The 15,729-nt window shown below is 40.0% G+C and overlaps 1 protein-coding gene across 3 annotated transcripts in view; it reads right to left on the reverse strand.

Moving 5' to 3' along the window:
• The window catches only part of FYB1 (FYN binding protein 1), a 79,681-nt gene that overhangs the window by 20,526 nt on the left and 43,426 nt on the right, over nucleotides 1-15,729 (reverse strand). For 2 of the 3 annotated variants that reach the window (XM_087715442.1, XM_087715443.1), the window contains 7 exons: nucleotides 15,167-15,311; nucleotides 13,850-13,872; nucleotides 11,559-11,622; nucleotides 10,557-10,694; nucleotides 8,778-8,809; nucleotides 6,309-6,378; nucleotides 5,674-5,788 (listed from right to left, as the gene is read on the reverse strand). In XM_087715442.1, coding sequence (XP_087571568.1) covers nucleotides 5,674-5,788; nucleotides 6,309-6,378; nucleotides 8,778-8,809; nucleotides 10,557-10,694; nucleotides 11,559-11,622; nucleotides 13,850-13,872; nucleotides 15,167-15,311 — 587 coding nt within the window. The remainder of the gene's footprint in view (nucleotides 1-5,673; nucleotides 5,789-6,308; nucleotides 6,379-8,777; nucleotides 8,810-10,556; nucleotides 10,695-11,558; nucleotides 11,623-13,849; nucleotides 13,873-15,166; nucleotides 15,312-15,729) is intronic. The other variant, XM_087715444.1, reaches the window with a different exon arrangement.

Genomic DNA, 15,729 nt, shown 5'->3' on the forward strand with positions numbered 1-15,729 from the left:
TTGTTAGAAGAATAAATTCCCTCTCAAAGCACACAGTACAAGACAATTTGATTAGATAATGAGTGATCTTTGTTCAACTATTCTTCTTGCCTGATGACCCAGGAAAGGGACTGGATAGGATCCATATCAGAACAATATTCCAGTTGGTCCATCTGTTGCTTCTCCATCCCTGAGACCACAGTGTCAGCTTCACTGGATAAAGCAGATGGGAATCACAACTAGATGACCTACTAAGCTTCATTGAGTAGAATTCTTCCCCCCACCATCTGCCTCATTTACAGGCCAAGAAACTAGGGAGGGTCTCTTCTGAGCATCTTGTCCCAATCACTATGAGGGTTGTGGGCTATGCTGACTCTTACTTGATCGTTTCCTTGGCAGTGTCTCTTTGCCTAGTCTCCCAAGGTCTTTCCTATATACAATTAAACTCCCTAAAAACACATTACAGTGTTGGCACAATCAGAATTTTAGAACAATTCCCCTGTAAGAAAACAGTACAAATTTCTTAGAGTTTCTGAGTATTTTAACTTACTGTGTCTGTGTATAGTTTGCCATTTGCACAGTGGCAGATAGGACAGCGTTTCAGAGGGTCAACATCATTGCCCAGAGGATTATTGGTTGCCCTCTCCCCTCTTTGGAAAAGCTTTATAGTTCCCGCTGCTTTAAGAAAGTTCAAAACATTCTCAAGAATCCATCTCATCCTGGGCACTTTTTTTTTGAACTATTACCATCTGGCAGACGGTACAGGATAATAAAAACAAGGACAAACAGGCTGAAAAACAGCTTCTATCCCAGGGCAGTAACCATATTGAATTCTACGGTACAGTGCAATATCGGGTTTTCAATTTTAATTATATAGAAAGTAAAGGATGTATGTTTCTGTTTTTATTTTTATAGTTATAATGTGCCCTGAAGATGGTATTTAATTTGATTGTACCATGTGCAATGACAATAAAGTAAAAATCATAAAAGGGGACCATAACTGAAGACCATATCCACTATATGCATAGTGTGAGAAAAGGAATCTGAGATTATGAATGAACTTCTAGGAGTCATTCAGGAGATTTAGGATAAGACTATATATATTTTTTCTTTACACTGAGTATAATTGTGCTATCCCAACACTATATAGCTAATGTAGGAATTAAGAGCTGTTTCCTTTAAGCAACTACCTCATGGGAAACGTAACTACCTTATGGGAAATGTAGTTTCATAACATGTGACCACATCTGTGCTCCCTGATTGGGCAGTGGGGTACTCTGCCCGGGAAAATTGATTTATTACTGACTACTCACTGAATTGCCTTTTGTTCTACAAGAAAAGCAGCTTTGCACCAGCAGCATGGGTTAGAGGATATTACCGTAATGTCTTTTTACGTAATGGGACAAATCATGAAAGGTCAGAAGTATCTTAACATTGAACTGTAAGTTTTGCTATTAAGAATGCCTGATAATAAAAGTGATCTGAAAGAGATTCCTAAGCATGGAGTTAAACTGCATGCCCCAAGCAAGCCTGCAACGTCCGGGGCAGAACTATAATTAATCTATGAAATATGCAATGTGACACTATGTAAGATAGCCTTAAAAGAGGCCTAGACAGATACTGGGAGAATAAGGTTATTTAAAACGAGTCAGGATGGTAATATTTTACCATCTGCATGAGATGCAGTTTAAGCCTCTAAACCAGTCACTAAGCAATAGCAATAGCAGTAGACTTATATACCGCTTCATAGGGCTTTCAGCCCTCTCTAAGCGGTTTACAGAGAGTCAGCATATTGCCCCCAACAATCTGGGTCCTCATTTTACCCACCTCGGAAGGATGGAAGGCTGAGTCAACCCTGAGCCGGTGGGATTTGAACCGCTGAACTGCTGATCTAACAGTAGCCTGCAGTGCTGCATTTAACCACTGCGCCACCTTGGAACATGAGTGGGAAGTTCCTAATGCCCTCCTATTCTTCTGATGACCCTGATGACCCTGATGACCCTCTCAGAGGTATTTTGTCAGAGTGTTGGCAGTATGACTACTATTAGGAGACAACCAAGGAGCAAAATACAGCACACAGAGACTTAGACATTTAACAGTGGCTTATATACAACGTATACAGAAATATATGTGGTAGCAAATACCTGACAATCAATCAATCTTCTTCTTAACATTACAAGGAGAACTTAGCAATGGATACTGGACACAAGGAGAGAGAAACACGAAGAAAAGAGGTGCCTTTATATAGACACCTCTTAGGGTGATAAAGACTTGTGTGGACCCTGTCACACTCTTAAATTGGCTATACCAATGCTGATTCATCTTCATTGTATCAGCCTTATATGTCATCAGCTTTACAGTTGAATCAGCCTTACATTGGCTGGTCAGCTTTAAATCATCATTACCATGAGGTGTTTTTTTTGTTTGTTTCATCAAGATGGTGACCCCCCCCCCCCATCCTGGGCACAATGTTTTGGAAGTCAGATTCTGCCTGTCATAAGCCAGGACAAAAGGTGAGTGATGGAGGAGTAACACCTCCTTAAAAAACCTTGGTCCAGCTGTAGCACCTCATAAGTCCCCCTTTTCCAGGGTTACAGGAGAAGACGGTCAACGGTTTTGAAGGTGGAAGAAGGCTTTACGCCCCAACGACAGATAAAGCAGCAGAACCATCTTCTAGGAGAAGGGAAACTCTGATTACAAACCTCTACTGCCTTGTGGCTATATCCACTACTAGAAAAGGCTTCAGGAGTCAACCTCGAGGCAAAATCCGGAGCCGGAGTCCCGGAAGCAGTTCATGACTGTGTACAACCACATTCTGGTAACTCCTGCGACGCAGCTGGAACCAATTGTATCGGCTCTGCCGTTCCATTGGACTATTTCAGCAACGTGGAGAGGGGGTATTTGCTGCTTGGGTAACAGTCTATCCTCCATACCCAGGCCTCGTGCTCTGGAGAGGACACCTCTTTCCAGAACACGATACCATAGTCTTTTGAGACTGAAGGATGCCAATGCAATGCATCAAGGTGGAAAAAGAAACTAAGCTAGTTAGTCTTTAGTCTGATTTATCAGAGGACTTCTTTAATTAATCAGTCGTGCAATCCAGTCCTATGTGTACTCGGTTTTAAAAATTCAGAAGAGCAGCTGCAGCGCAAGGAAAGGCATAGTGCAGTAACATCCTACAAAGTTGCATCCTTTTTAAATTTTCTGATTCACAGAGAATTTCAAGTCAAACAACATAGCATGTTCTTCAGAGATTTGCATTTCCTCTGGATCAAAACTTGAACCCTCCTCTGAGACTACTGAATGACTTCCTCTCGCTATCAGACCTGCAAAACGCTTTGCTAACAGTGTGTTCAATGGGGAAATATGCTACTTTCACATTTTTTCCCAGGGGAACAAAAGAAGAGTAATAATTCTCCAAGGCAGCTTTTTGAAATGCTCCTTGGTACGCTTTTATGAATTAAGATTCTAAAGGGTCTAACTAAACCTAACTATTACTATCAGAAAATGAACTCTACTCAGTTCAATGAAAATGGAAGTGTGCAATGGACTTTTTGAGTAAAAAGTTACTTCTGATTTATGATTTTGATGACTAGATTAGAATAGATCACAAAAAGAAAATTAAAAAGACACTTGGAATACTGCATGCAGTTTTGGTCGCCCCAATGTCAAAAAGATGTGGAGACCCTAGAAAGAATACAGAGAATAGCAACAAAGATGATTAGGGGACTGGAGGCTAAAACATATGAAGAACGGTTGCAGGAACTGGGTATGTCTAGTTTAATGAAAAGAAGGACCAGGGGAGACATGATAGCAGTGTTCCAATATCTCAAGGGTTGCCACAAAAAAGAGGAAGTCAAACTATTCTCCAAGGCACCTGAGGGTAGAACAAGAAGCAATGGGTGGAAACTAATCAAGGAGAGAAGAAACCTAGAACTGAGCAGAAATTTCCTGACAGACAGAACAATTAATCAGTGGAACAGCTTGCCTCCAGAAGTTGTGAATGCCCCAACACTGGAAGTCTTTAAGAAGATGTTGGATAGCCATTCGTCTGAAGTGGTGTAGAGTGTCCTGTCTAAGCAGGAGGTTGGACTAGAAGAACTGCAAGGTCCCTTCCAAATCTGTTATTCTATGTCAAAAAATTATTACAAGGTAAGAGAGAGAAAATGAGAGACCCAATATTATGAGTCCCATGTAATATTCACTGCCATGTGAGCCATAACAGCTAGATTTGCCTAACAGAAGATATAGAAAGGATTTGGAGGGAATCAACCCAATTAATTTTGAATTGCAGAGGCAGATAAATACAGAAGTCACTTCCTGAGATATTTTATTTGTCAAACATATTTACCTGTCAAACTTAACTCTATGCAGATCACTCTGTCTGAAGCCATGTAGGACCTTAAAGGCAACATACAGCATCTAAAACTATACATAGAAGCCAATTTGCAATCATTGCAACTCTTAAGCAGTGGAGTCACTATTTGGGGGTACACCTGTTAATCCCTGAGCCTGAATCCCTGCATCTTGTATCAATTGTAACTTACGATATAAGTCCCAGAGCTCACTGTAATAGCATTGCCAAAAAGGCATTAAGAGTTGTTAACCTAATTTTGCTAAGCTTCTTCTCCGGTAACATTGTATTGCTAACTAGGGTGGACAAAACCTTTGGCAGACCAATCCTTGAATACAGCTCGTCTGCTTGGAATCCACACTGTGTATCTGACATTAATACGATTGAGCTAGTCCAGAAGTATTTCATGAGAAGAATACTCCACTGCTCTGCTCACAATAGAATCCCTTACACCACCAGGCTTGAAATTTTGGTCTTGGGCAATCTGGAACTGCGTTGCCTCCCGTCGGACCTACGCATAGTACACAAAATTGTCTGCTACAACATCCTACCTGTAAATGACTACTTTAACTTCAACCTCAATAATACACAGGCAAACAATCGATACAAACTCAAGGTAAACCACTCCAAACTCGATTGCAGAAAATACGACTTCAGCAACAGAGTGGTCAATGCCTGGAATGCTCTACCCTACTCCGTTGTTATATCCTAAAACCCTCACAGCTTCAACCTTGGACCTCACCCCATTCTTAAGACCTCACCCCATTCCTAAGAGGTCCCTAAAGGGAGCATACATAAGCGCAACAGCGTGCCTACCATCCCTGTCCTAAAGTCCTCATTTATTCGTATTCATTTCCTTTGTTCATGTCCATTGTTTATACTTATACCTGCTCTCCTGTACATGTTTGACAAACTAATAAATAAAATAAAAATAAATAAATAAACTTCCCCTTGTACAGCGCTTTACAATATTCCAAGCAGGGTAACTACTGTAAGGCATAGATAACTGCACAGGGCTTCCTCATTCAGAATTGTTGCTATTGCTGCAAAAAGAAAATGTCACTATACAAAATCTTCCTGGCCACAACTGCCACCTATTGTTCCTGCCCAATTGCATAACGCTTCTTTTCAGAGACAAACATAAATTTTCTCTGGAGTTCATCTCAGAAAAAAGCAGAGTTAGGAAATATCAGCATCAAACTGGATCCCTTGTCAGTATTTAAGGGCTTTTGCGAAGCTGGGAAATTATAGAATGATCAGATGTTGCCTTGATATGTTTAAGATTGCTTATGCGTTTATTTAACATATTTATGTTTACATACAATCAAACAAATACTTACTTTGAATTTTTTTCGAAAATCTTTCTCTTCTTTGTCCATCTTCTTAAACTTCTGTGAATCACGTTCATCAGATTTGCCCCTCCCAAAGTTCAAAGATTTGATATTTTTCCCGAGGCTAAAACAATACATTAGAACAAAAGGGGGAAAAAGCCATCAGTACATTAAGGTAAAGGTTCCCCTCACACATATGTGCTACTCGTTCCCGACTCTAGGGGGTGGTGCTCATCTCTGTTTCAAAGCCGAAGAGCCAGCGCTGTCCAGAGACGTCTCTGTGGTCATGTGGCCAGCATGACTAAACACCTGAGGCGCATGGAACGCTGTTACCTTCCCACCAAAGGTGGGTCCTATTTTTCTACTTGCATTTTTTACATGCTTTCGAACTGCTAGGTTGGCAGAAGCTGGGACAAGTAACAGGACATCACCCCATTACACAGCACTAGGGATTTGAACTGGCGACCTTTCGATCAACAAGCTCAGCGTCTTAGCCACTGAACCACCACGTCCCTATCAGTGCATTACATTGGTATATTTAGCTGCAACTGCAAATTATTTTTACTAGTTTACACAAGTCAACCAGCCCCCACTCTGTATGAAAGAATACAAAGAAACAAACTTTTTAATTTATTTTAACTTGCCTAATTTCTTTTGGTGGGAGCGGGAAGTCAGTGGATTCAACATCATCGTAAACATCACTGTCTCCAGTATCTAAGATAGATTTGTAGGGAAAAAAAGATAATTAACATTGGTTATATTTATACATATAGTTTGGTGATAAATTTGGACAAAAATAATAAATTAGGATTTCAATTTTAGACGAAGGTCATACTTTAAAGCAAGACGTTATCTTTATATTATCTTAAAAATTTGCTTCACACTTAACTTCGCAGTTTAAAAATAAACCAGTTTTTGTTTCCTGGATTGTTTAGCCATTCAAATAAAGCTTAGGCAAGGCAAAAGTTACCATGACATTTGCCATGTAAACCTGGCCAAGTAAATTGAGTAATATGTTGTAACAGTGAATTTGTGTGTTATGATATGCCATGACAAATATAAACCAGGCTATTACATGATCTTTCTTATATGAACAGAACAACATGTGTGTTGAACAGTCTAGAAATCTTCTGAGTTAATTAAGGCTTAGCTAATGCATTTCAGGGCACTACTGGCTTATGTATACACATATTTCTGGAGTGGATTGTGTCCTGTGTTTGCTGTTAAACTGTGTTACTAGATGTTATTAATTTCACTGAGTTGGAATCTGAAACCAGGAACTGCTGGAAAGAAGCAACACATTTCAAAATAATTCACTAAATATTATGTAGGTCCAAAGCTGCTTGTCAGTATTTGTTGCCTAAGGAGCATTATGCTTGTCACGACTGCAGATACCCCAAAATATCCCTTTCAACAGTCTCTGGCCTCAAACTACTTATCACATTACAAGTGTTACAGAGAGGTTTTATTTAGCGGCTGCCTCATTTAGTGGCCTTCACAGTTACAATGATGATTTCGTTGCGCTCCTACGCACTTGCTGTCCAGTGGTGGATTCCGAATGAGCCGGGCGGTGTCCACATGGACACGCGCAGCGCATGCGTCTTACCACCTCTGCGAGGCTCCAGCTGCTCAACGGAGCGTCGCACAGGTGCTGTATGTGCCATGCACATGTGCAGAAGCATGGAAGCCTTAAAAGACAGGTAAGGAGCTCAGGTGGGTAGGTGGGCTCTCTGGAACACCGTACCGGAACTGTATCCGGTGGTCCAGGCAGGCTCTGGTACGCCTGTACCGAGGCATACCATCTGCAACCCACCACTGTCGCTGACGATTCTGTGCATGAGCGAAGCATGTGGGCAGGTGGGCAGAATCTCCTGCCGTTGCTACTACCAATTTGCCCAATCCGGGCTGAACTAGCAGCAACCTACCTCTGCTCTAAACACAGGCTGTTTATTAAAGCACACACAATTTTAGCAGTCTGTGAAAGCATTCCGTGGCTTAACACTTCATCGGTCTGAGGAAGGCGAACACCGTCTGCCATTTTGAGCAATAGTACATTTGTATCTAGGCCTTGTCCTTAAGATGGATGTTCTTAACTCAGGGATTGCCTGAACTGGAACTGGTTTTGAGTTAGAAAGTAAGTCATTCAGGGCCAGCATGGAGGAACAAGGCAGTGGTGGGATTCTTTTTTTTTTCACTACTGGTTCCGTGGGTGTGGCGGCCTGTTGGACGTGGCGTGGCTTGTTGGGCATGGCTTGTTGGGTGTGGCAGGGGAAGCATACTGTAAAATCTCCATTCCCACCACACTCCAGGGGAAGGTTACTGCAAAATCCCCATTCCCTCCCGATCAACTGGGGACTCGAGAATAGATGGAAGTGGGGCAGTCAGAAGTGGTATTTATCGGTTCTCCGAACTACTCAAAATTTCCACTACCGGTTCTCCAGAACTGGTCAGAACCTGCTGAATACCACCTATGGAACAAGGGCATCTTTTCCACAATTCCAATATGTTTTGTGAGATAAAACTTACAACAGTATTGTATTAGCAAGAGGATGCAGCTAACAGGCTTAGCTCAGGGATTTAGGCTGGGTGCAGTGTGACCCATCCTGCCTTTTCCAAAAAAAGAAAAAAACCAGGATAAACTGGGTGAGACTAGGATGAATGGCAGAGAAGTCGATGGAGTAGGACTTTTTCTTCCTGCTGGCATTAATGTAACCTTTAGGGTGCATAATGATATAACTAGTGGTTATTGCTGTCCGAAAAACAATATGCTAACCAATAGTTGGATAACAGTTGGAAGAAGAAGAAATCCATATGTTTTACATAGAAGAAAGTATCTATGACATTTATACAAATCAAACCAGTGTTTCTCAAACATAGCTGGCTGGGGAATTCTGGGAGATAAAGTTCACATATCTTAAAGCTGCCAAGTTTGAGAAATACTAAGTTGAAGATATTCAGTTGGCAAAAGGCCACAAGCATGAGAAGGCAGCAAAAAGCGACAATATTTCAGATCTCTTTGCTGCCATCTCATGGTTATCCAGATTTCTGCATTCAAGATATATTAGTTCTAATTCAATTCAGCCACAGTCAAAGAATTTCATCCAATGACTTACCCGTCCCTGTTGGTTTTGCTAAAGGACTTCTTCTAGAAATAAATTTAGAAACAATTAATTAATTAATATATGAAATGGAAGAATTAGAATTATCTCAGCTTTAAATCATATGTGACTAAATATAAAAGAATAAAGCATACATCTTGAAATTTTGTCATTGAACCTGCAGATTAAGATTGGTAGGTTCAATGTCAAGAGCGCCATAAAATATCCATCCTTGCTTTATAAAATTAAACAACACATCTATATATATATTATAATAGCAAGAACCTCTACCTATTTCACACGTGAACTTTTCTTGGCTATAAATAGACTTCTATTTCTAAAGCTATTATACCACTCAAATAAATACCTTGGCCTGAAATATGTCAAAGGATTTTAAACAATTCCAAAGTATTACATAAATGCAATATATTATTGTCACTGTTGCTATTAAAGCAATATAATTAAAAGGAGGAGCATGCTGTTGAATGCTTCCTATTTATCTGTGGAATCCTGTGAAATCCACACTGTCATTGTTCCACTAGGAGTCACACTCTACCAGTATATTTTCCCGGACAAACCCAGCTAATGTGAATTAGAGCTATGCAAGGCCAATAATTTTGATTCCAGTAGGTCAGATCTGCCTGCTCCTAATTCTGCTACCCAGATTGGTACCATGAATCTGTTCTCAATAGAAGCCATCTAGATGATTAGAAGCCTGGAGGCTAAACTATATGACTTGAAGAGCAGTTGTAAGAACTGGGCATGGCTGGTCTAGTGAAGAGAAGATCAGAGGTGACATGATAGCAATATTCCAATATTTGAGGGAGTGTCACAGAGGGGAAGGGGACAAACTATTTTCCAAAGCACCTGAAGGCCAGACAAGGAAATATCAATGGAAACGGATCAAGGAGAGATTCAATCTTGAAATAAGGAAAAGTTTTCTGACAATCAACCAATGGAACAACTTGCCCTCAGAAGCTGTGTGGGTGCTTCACCCACTGGAGGCTTTCAAGAAAAGCCTGGACAGCCATTTGTCAGAAATGGTATAGGGTCTCCTGCTTGAGCAGGGGGTTGGAGTAGATGACCTATAACCATGATGGTGAACCTATGGCATACGTGTGGCATGCAGAGCCATCTCTGCAGTTATGTGAGCTGTTGCCCCAGCTCAGTGCCACCATGCATGCATGTGCACTTCACACCGGCCAGCTGATTTTTGGATCTCTGGTGTGCATGCAGGAGATGCATGCGCATGCATGGGGGGAGGGAGAGGCGGGGCGGAGAAGCGCTCCCCCATATTCTATTTTTGGTCCAAGGAGGTTTCAGGGAGGCATGCTAGGCCCAAAATGGGGTATAGGAGGTCACATGCATATGCGTGGGGGGACATGTGGGGAAGTGTTGCATGTGCATGCACACGGGGGAGGTGTCATGTGTTCATTGCATTATGGATGTGGGCATGTGCACGCTTTCAGTACGTGAGGAGGAAAAGGTTAGCCATCCCTGACCTACAAGGTTCCTCCCAACACTGTTATTTTGTTATTCATCTCTCCTTGCTTCATAGAAAAAATGCTCCTCTTATCATACAACCATGATAGTTAAAAGTTATCAAGTCACTGACAGAAAGGCCCAGCTTTTTAGTCAAGTAGTAGTTTCATAGCTTGAGTTATCTTATGCATATTTGATTTGTGGCTTATTAGGCTGCTGTGAGAAGTGGTTAGTAGAGCACAATCATCAATGAATCCGTGGTATTAGCTTTAGTGAGCTTTGCGTGTGTTACTTTTCACAGCAGTCTCTTACAAGGAATTTTCATCTTCTGTCACATTGACTTTGGATGGTGCCTCTCGCATACTTTTCTTTTGGTAATCTTTTCCCTTTAAAATCTTCAAAAGCCCCTTGGACCAGGTGTCACTTTTCTCTTCATCCTGTGACACAGATCTTTGAAGTATGCACACAATTATTATATAGTAGAATAAAAAAAATGTTAGCAAGTACTTTGGCCTAGTGAATTAATTGAATAATTGAAATACGTATTCAGGGATTATTTAGAGCAGTGTTTTTCAACTTTGGCAATTTTAAGATGTGTGAATTTCAACACCCGGAGTTCTCTCTGGGGAATTCTGGGCATTGAAATTCACACAATCTTGAAGCTGGTGAGTTTAACACTTTAGGCAGTTCTCCCCAGGGGTAAATCAAATTTGTGCTCTCTGTACAAATATATTTCCTGCCATAAACTAATGAAGGGTGCCTATTGTGCATGCAGACAAATACATCTGAATACATATGTTTAATAATATGGCTAGCATACCTTAATTATCTTTGCTATGGGAAGCATTAGCATTATCAGTGTTATACACCATAATTTGCTATATGAAATATAGTTTTCTTGAATGTTTAAAGTATACATCCCAACATAATGTGTGGATCAACTAAGATATATTTGAAAACATAAGTAATGTTCTTGAGTGTCCATATGAAGGTACATTGAGATTAGTTGTTCTATAGTGCATGAAATGGGCTAAGATGACAACAACAACAGCAATAATAACAAAGAAGAGAATCACACATGACTCATGACTTTAGCCCAGTCATAAACCTGTATACATAGGAGGAAATGTCAATTAATTCCATGGGACTTGGTGAAGGAAATATTCATAGGACTGAGTTCAGAAACCAATTTATCAATGAACACTTCTATAATTTCATTTTCAACAACTTGCAAAATTCACCCAGTGTGTAACTTGTTAATTTCCTAACACATTTATATCTTGAACTAACACTCTGTGGATAATTCATACTTACTTTGCTGGAATCTCATCATCTTCTACACCGTCATAAATGTCATCTGATGGAGGTGGCGGAAACCCTATTTTAAGGAGATAGGAGAAGAAATAGGGAGTAATATTTATGAAACAAGAATTTATAAATACAAAGAATACCAACAGAACAGTTAAAATATAAATACATATACCCGAATACATTTAAGGTTATTTACCATGCACCCAATACATTTCTACTCAGAAGTAGATCTCACTGAGTTCAGATTTAAAAAGGACAGATATCCTAGTTCACAGAAGAAATCTTTCAGCCTTGTCTAAGCTGGGGCTTTCCACACATGTTGGACTACAGATCTCATCATTCCCACTCAGAAAATAATGCTCTTCTTTAAAGGAATAAAATCTAAGCTGGCATTTTATTGCCCGTTAAGAATTAGCACTCCCTTGGTCCTCCCCTGTGCAATGGAATGTCTTGGATGGATTTGATACTAGATTAAGTCACATTAAATAAATATCTGGGAAAAACCTGATCACATGAGTAATATACCTGATCACATAGTAATATATACTATATTCGCCTAGAGTCTCTAGGGCAGTGTTTCTCAACCTTGGCCACTTGAAGATGTCTGGACTTCAACTCCCAGAATTCCCCAGCCAGCATTTGCTGGCTGGGGAATTCTGGGAGTTGAAGTCCAGACATCTTCAAGTAGCCAAGGTTGAGAAACACTGCTCTAGGGAGTGGGCGGCATACAAATGTTAATAAACCTAAACCTTAATAATATACTGTAGCTTGTAGATTCAGTAGTTACTAGCTCTCTCCATTTGCAGCTCTTGTTAAAAAAGTTAACGTTTACTTAGTTTTAAAACAAACATGATGATTATAGTAGAGGCTTTATTTTATACTCATTGTTTAAAGAATAAAGGTATTTACTTTGAACATTTAGCACAGGGCAAGCTTTTCTGACTGGTTGGTGTTCAGTGAGAGGAAGTCAGAGAAAGAAGTTTTGATTTGCTAAACATTTTAGTAAAGGGAGCATTAATATATGAACTGATTGATTTTTTTTTCTTGAATAAACAGGGCATTTTACAATTGTTATAAACTTGACTCATCATTTTACTGTGAAATAAAACTACTGAAATGTTGTTACGGACATCATCTTATTTTGAGATTACTTTCTTAAGATGGAGCTGCTCCCATTCTAAACTACTCGTTACTTGGTAATCCATTGTTTATAGTTGAGGATCTTGTGTGAATTCAGACATTTGGGGTTAATTCTGTCAGTCATTATTAAGCAAATCATTGATTGCCTAACATGTAGAAATCACAGCTTAGTCATACTGGAATACTGACAAACAAACTAAAACTGAAGGGTTTCCAACCTTTGGAGGACAATAATAGTTGTTTGGTCAATCACAATTGCCTCATATACCTAAAGATAAACAAAGCCTTGCACAATAACTATCCACCATTTTATTTTCCAAGAATGCCTCTAGGACAGTGTTTCTTAACCTTGGCCACTTGAAGATGTCCGGACTTCAACTCCCAGAATTCCCCAGCCAGCAAATGCTGGCTGGGGAATTCTGGGAGTTGGAGTCTGGACATCTTCAAGTGGCCAAGGTTGAGAAACACTGCTCTAGGATCTATGTGGGGGCCCAAAGGCATTATTGGAAATACAGATTATGCATCACATGGATTAGTTCTAGTTTCCATTGTTAAAAACAGCATCACAAAAGAACAATACAATGCTGGAGATACTATATTTTTCAGAGTATAAGACACACTGAAGTATAAGATGTACCAGAGTATAAGACGCACCAAGGTTTTGAAGAGGCAAATAAAAAAAAAGTTTTTTGCACTCTGCAAACCTCCCAAAAACAGGCCCGATTTTTTTTTCCAAAAAAAGGGCATGAATAGCCCTTAGGAGGCTTGTAGAGTGTTCCAGGGGAGGGGCCAAAAGCGAGCAAAAAACGGCCCATTTTTTTGTGAAAAAGAGCCCATTTTTGTCAAAAAAAAAGAGCATTAGGAAACTTATAGAGTGCTCCTAAGGGCTTGGGGAGGGGCAAAATTGAGCAAAAAACGGCCCAGGTTTTGCTCATTTCCGCCCTCCCAGCCCCTGGGAGCTCTCTGAAAACCTCCTACAAGCTATGCATGGCGATTTTGGTGAAGGGGCGGGGTTTCAGGAGGCAACAATGCTGTATTCAGTGTATAAGACGCACCCAGATTTTCAGCTTCTTTTTTGAGGGAAAAAGGTGCATCTTATACTCCAAAAATATGGGTAATTATTATTTAAGACTTTAATAAAAAAGGGAACTCACCTCCCATGGTACTCTGACTTCCACTTTACCCATAAAATGAACAAAGAAAAACAAAATGTTGAATGCCAAGAAAACCAGATACATTTTCACATACATGCAAAGTCACGTTAAGGGTTGATCACTCTCATAAATTCTTTTCATATTGTCGCTAATCTCTATAACTGTTTCTTGAGAAAAATGACAATATTTTTTGGGCCAATAGTGATCTTAGGAATTTCAAGAACCTGTCACAGGTTGATATAAGGGTGCTGTGTTCTATAGGTAAAGGTAAAAGTTCCCCTCGCACATATGTGCTAGTCATTCCCGACTCTAGGGGGCGGTGCTCATCTCCGTTCCAAAGCCAAAGAGCCAGCACTGCCCGAAGACGTTTCTGTGGTCATGTGGGCGACAGGACTAAACACTGAAGGCACACGGAATGCTGTTACTTTCCCACCAAAGTGGTCCCTATTTTTCCTCTTGCAATTTTACATACTTTCGAACTACTAGATTGCCAGAAGCTGGGACAAGTTAACGGGAGCTCACTCTGTTATGCAGGGCTAGAGATTCAAATCACTGAACTGCCGATCTTTCTGATCGGCAAGTTCAGCATCTTAGCCACTATGCCAATGCGTCCCTTCTGTTCCATACAGAATAGCTTTGTTTGCGCAACATACTTACAGATGTTTAACTGACCCATGGTTTTATTCTACAGATTAATTGGCACAAAGTTGGTTACATTCTAGCCAATGTGCTATGCAAACTTAGCCAATGTCTGTTTTAATGACTGGGTCAGATATAACATGTTTCCTTAAAGCAGTGGGTCTCAACCTTCCTAATGCCGCGACCCTTTAATATAGTTCCTCATGTTGTGGTGACCCCCAACCATAAAATTATTTTATGTTTTCCATGTTTCTTTGAAAATATGTGTTTTCCGATGGTCTTAGGCAACCCCTGTGAAAGGGTCGTTCGACCCCCAAAGGTGTCCCCACCCACAGGTTGAGAACCACTGCCTTAAAGTAAACTAAGGCTGTGCAACAATCCAGATTCAAAGGACAAAACTTGCTTTACAGCAATGTTACATGTCAGCTTTACAGCAGTGTTACATGTCAGCTTCCAATTAATTCCATTTGGAGTTAAAATATGCATTTTAAAGCAAATTTTAATGGCAACAGTACTATACAGTTGTTATAGTCCTCTAGGGGAAAAAAAACAGGTTGGGAAGTGTCTAAAGATGTGGGAGGATGAATCAGCACAAGAGGATGGACTACACAGAATTGGTGATAGTATTTAGGGGTTAGACATGGTGCTCATCACTTTGTTCAAAAATCTGTGACATACCTGCTGATACTGTCCTGGTCTCCAACATCATCGTACACTTCTTGATCACTGTCTGGTTGCTTTGCCTGAACATGCACGGGAGGCCGTGGCCTCTTTTTTAATGTATCGTAGTCAATTGCCACCATGGTAGTTTTGATGTAGCCATCTAAAACAAATATCATTTGGTGATATGGTTGCTTCGGTATAAAAAAAATACAACTGAAAAATCATCAAGCAAAATATATTGCGGTATAGAACAAAGAGGTAGCGAAATATCCTACTAATTCAACAGATGCAGAATATGCCTTACCCAAATGAGAAAAAGAATTGCTCTGTTTTGTAGATTACTCTCAATGAGATTATAAATCTGATTTTGGACAGTACCAGGACTCTTGGGCTTATGTTTTCCCCATAGAGAAATAAATAAGACACACTACATGGAAATCAAATTTATCGCAGGAAAAACAAAATTAGGATCTTTCTTCTTCTTATATTAATTTTCTATAAATATTATACATAATATTTTTTCCATTATGTAACCTCTCATCTGTAGTCTGAAGCCAGACAGTCCAGGTTTTATTGTA

Source organism: Thamnophis sirtalis, unplaced genomic scaffold (genome assembly GCF_051295495.1).
Source record: "Thamnophis sirtalis isolate CommonGarterSnake01/CBP01778 unplaced genomic scaffold, rThaSir2_p1.2 scaffold_5, whole genome shotgun sequence".
Lineage (NCBI taxonomy): Eukaryota > Metazoa > Chordata > Lepidosauria > Squamata > Natricidae > Thamnophis > Thamnophis sirtalis.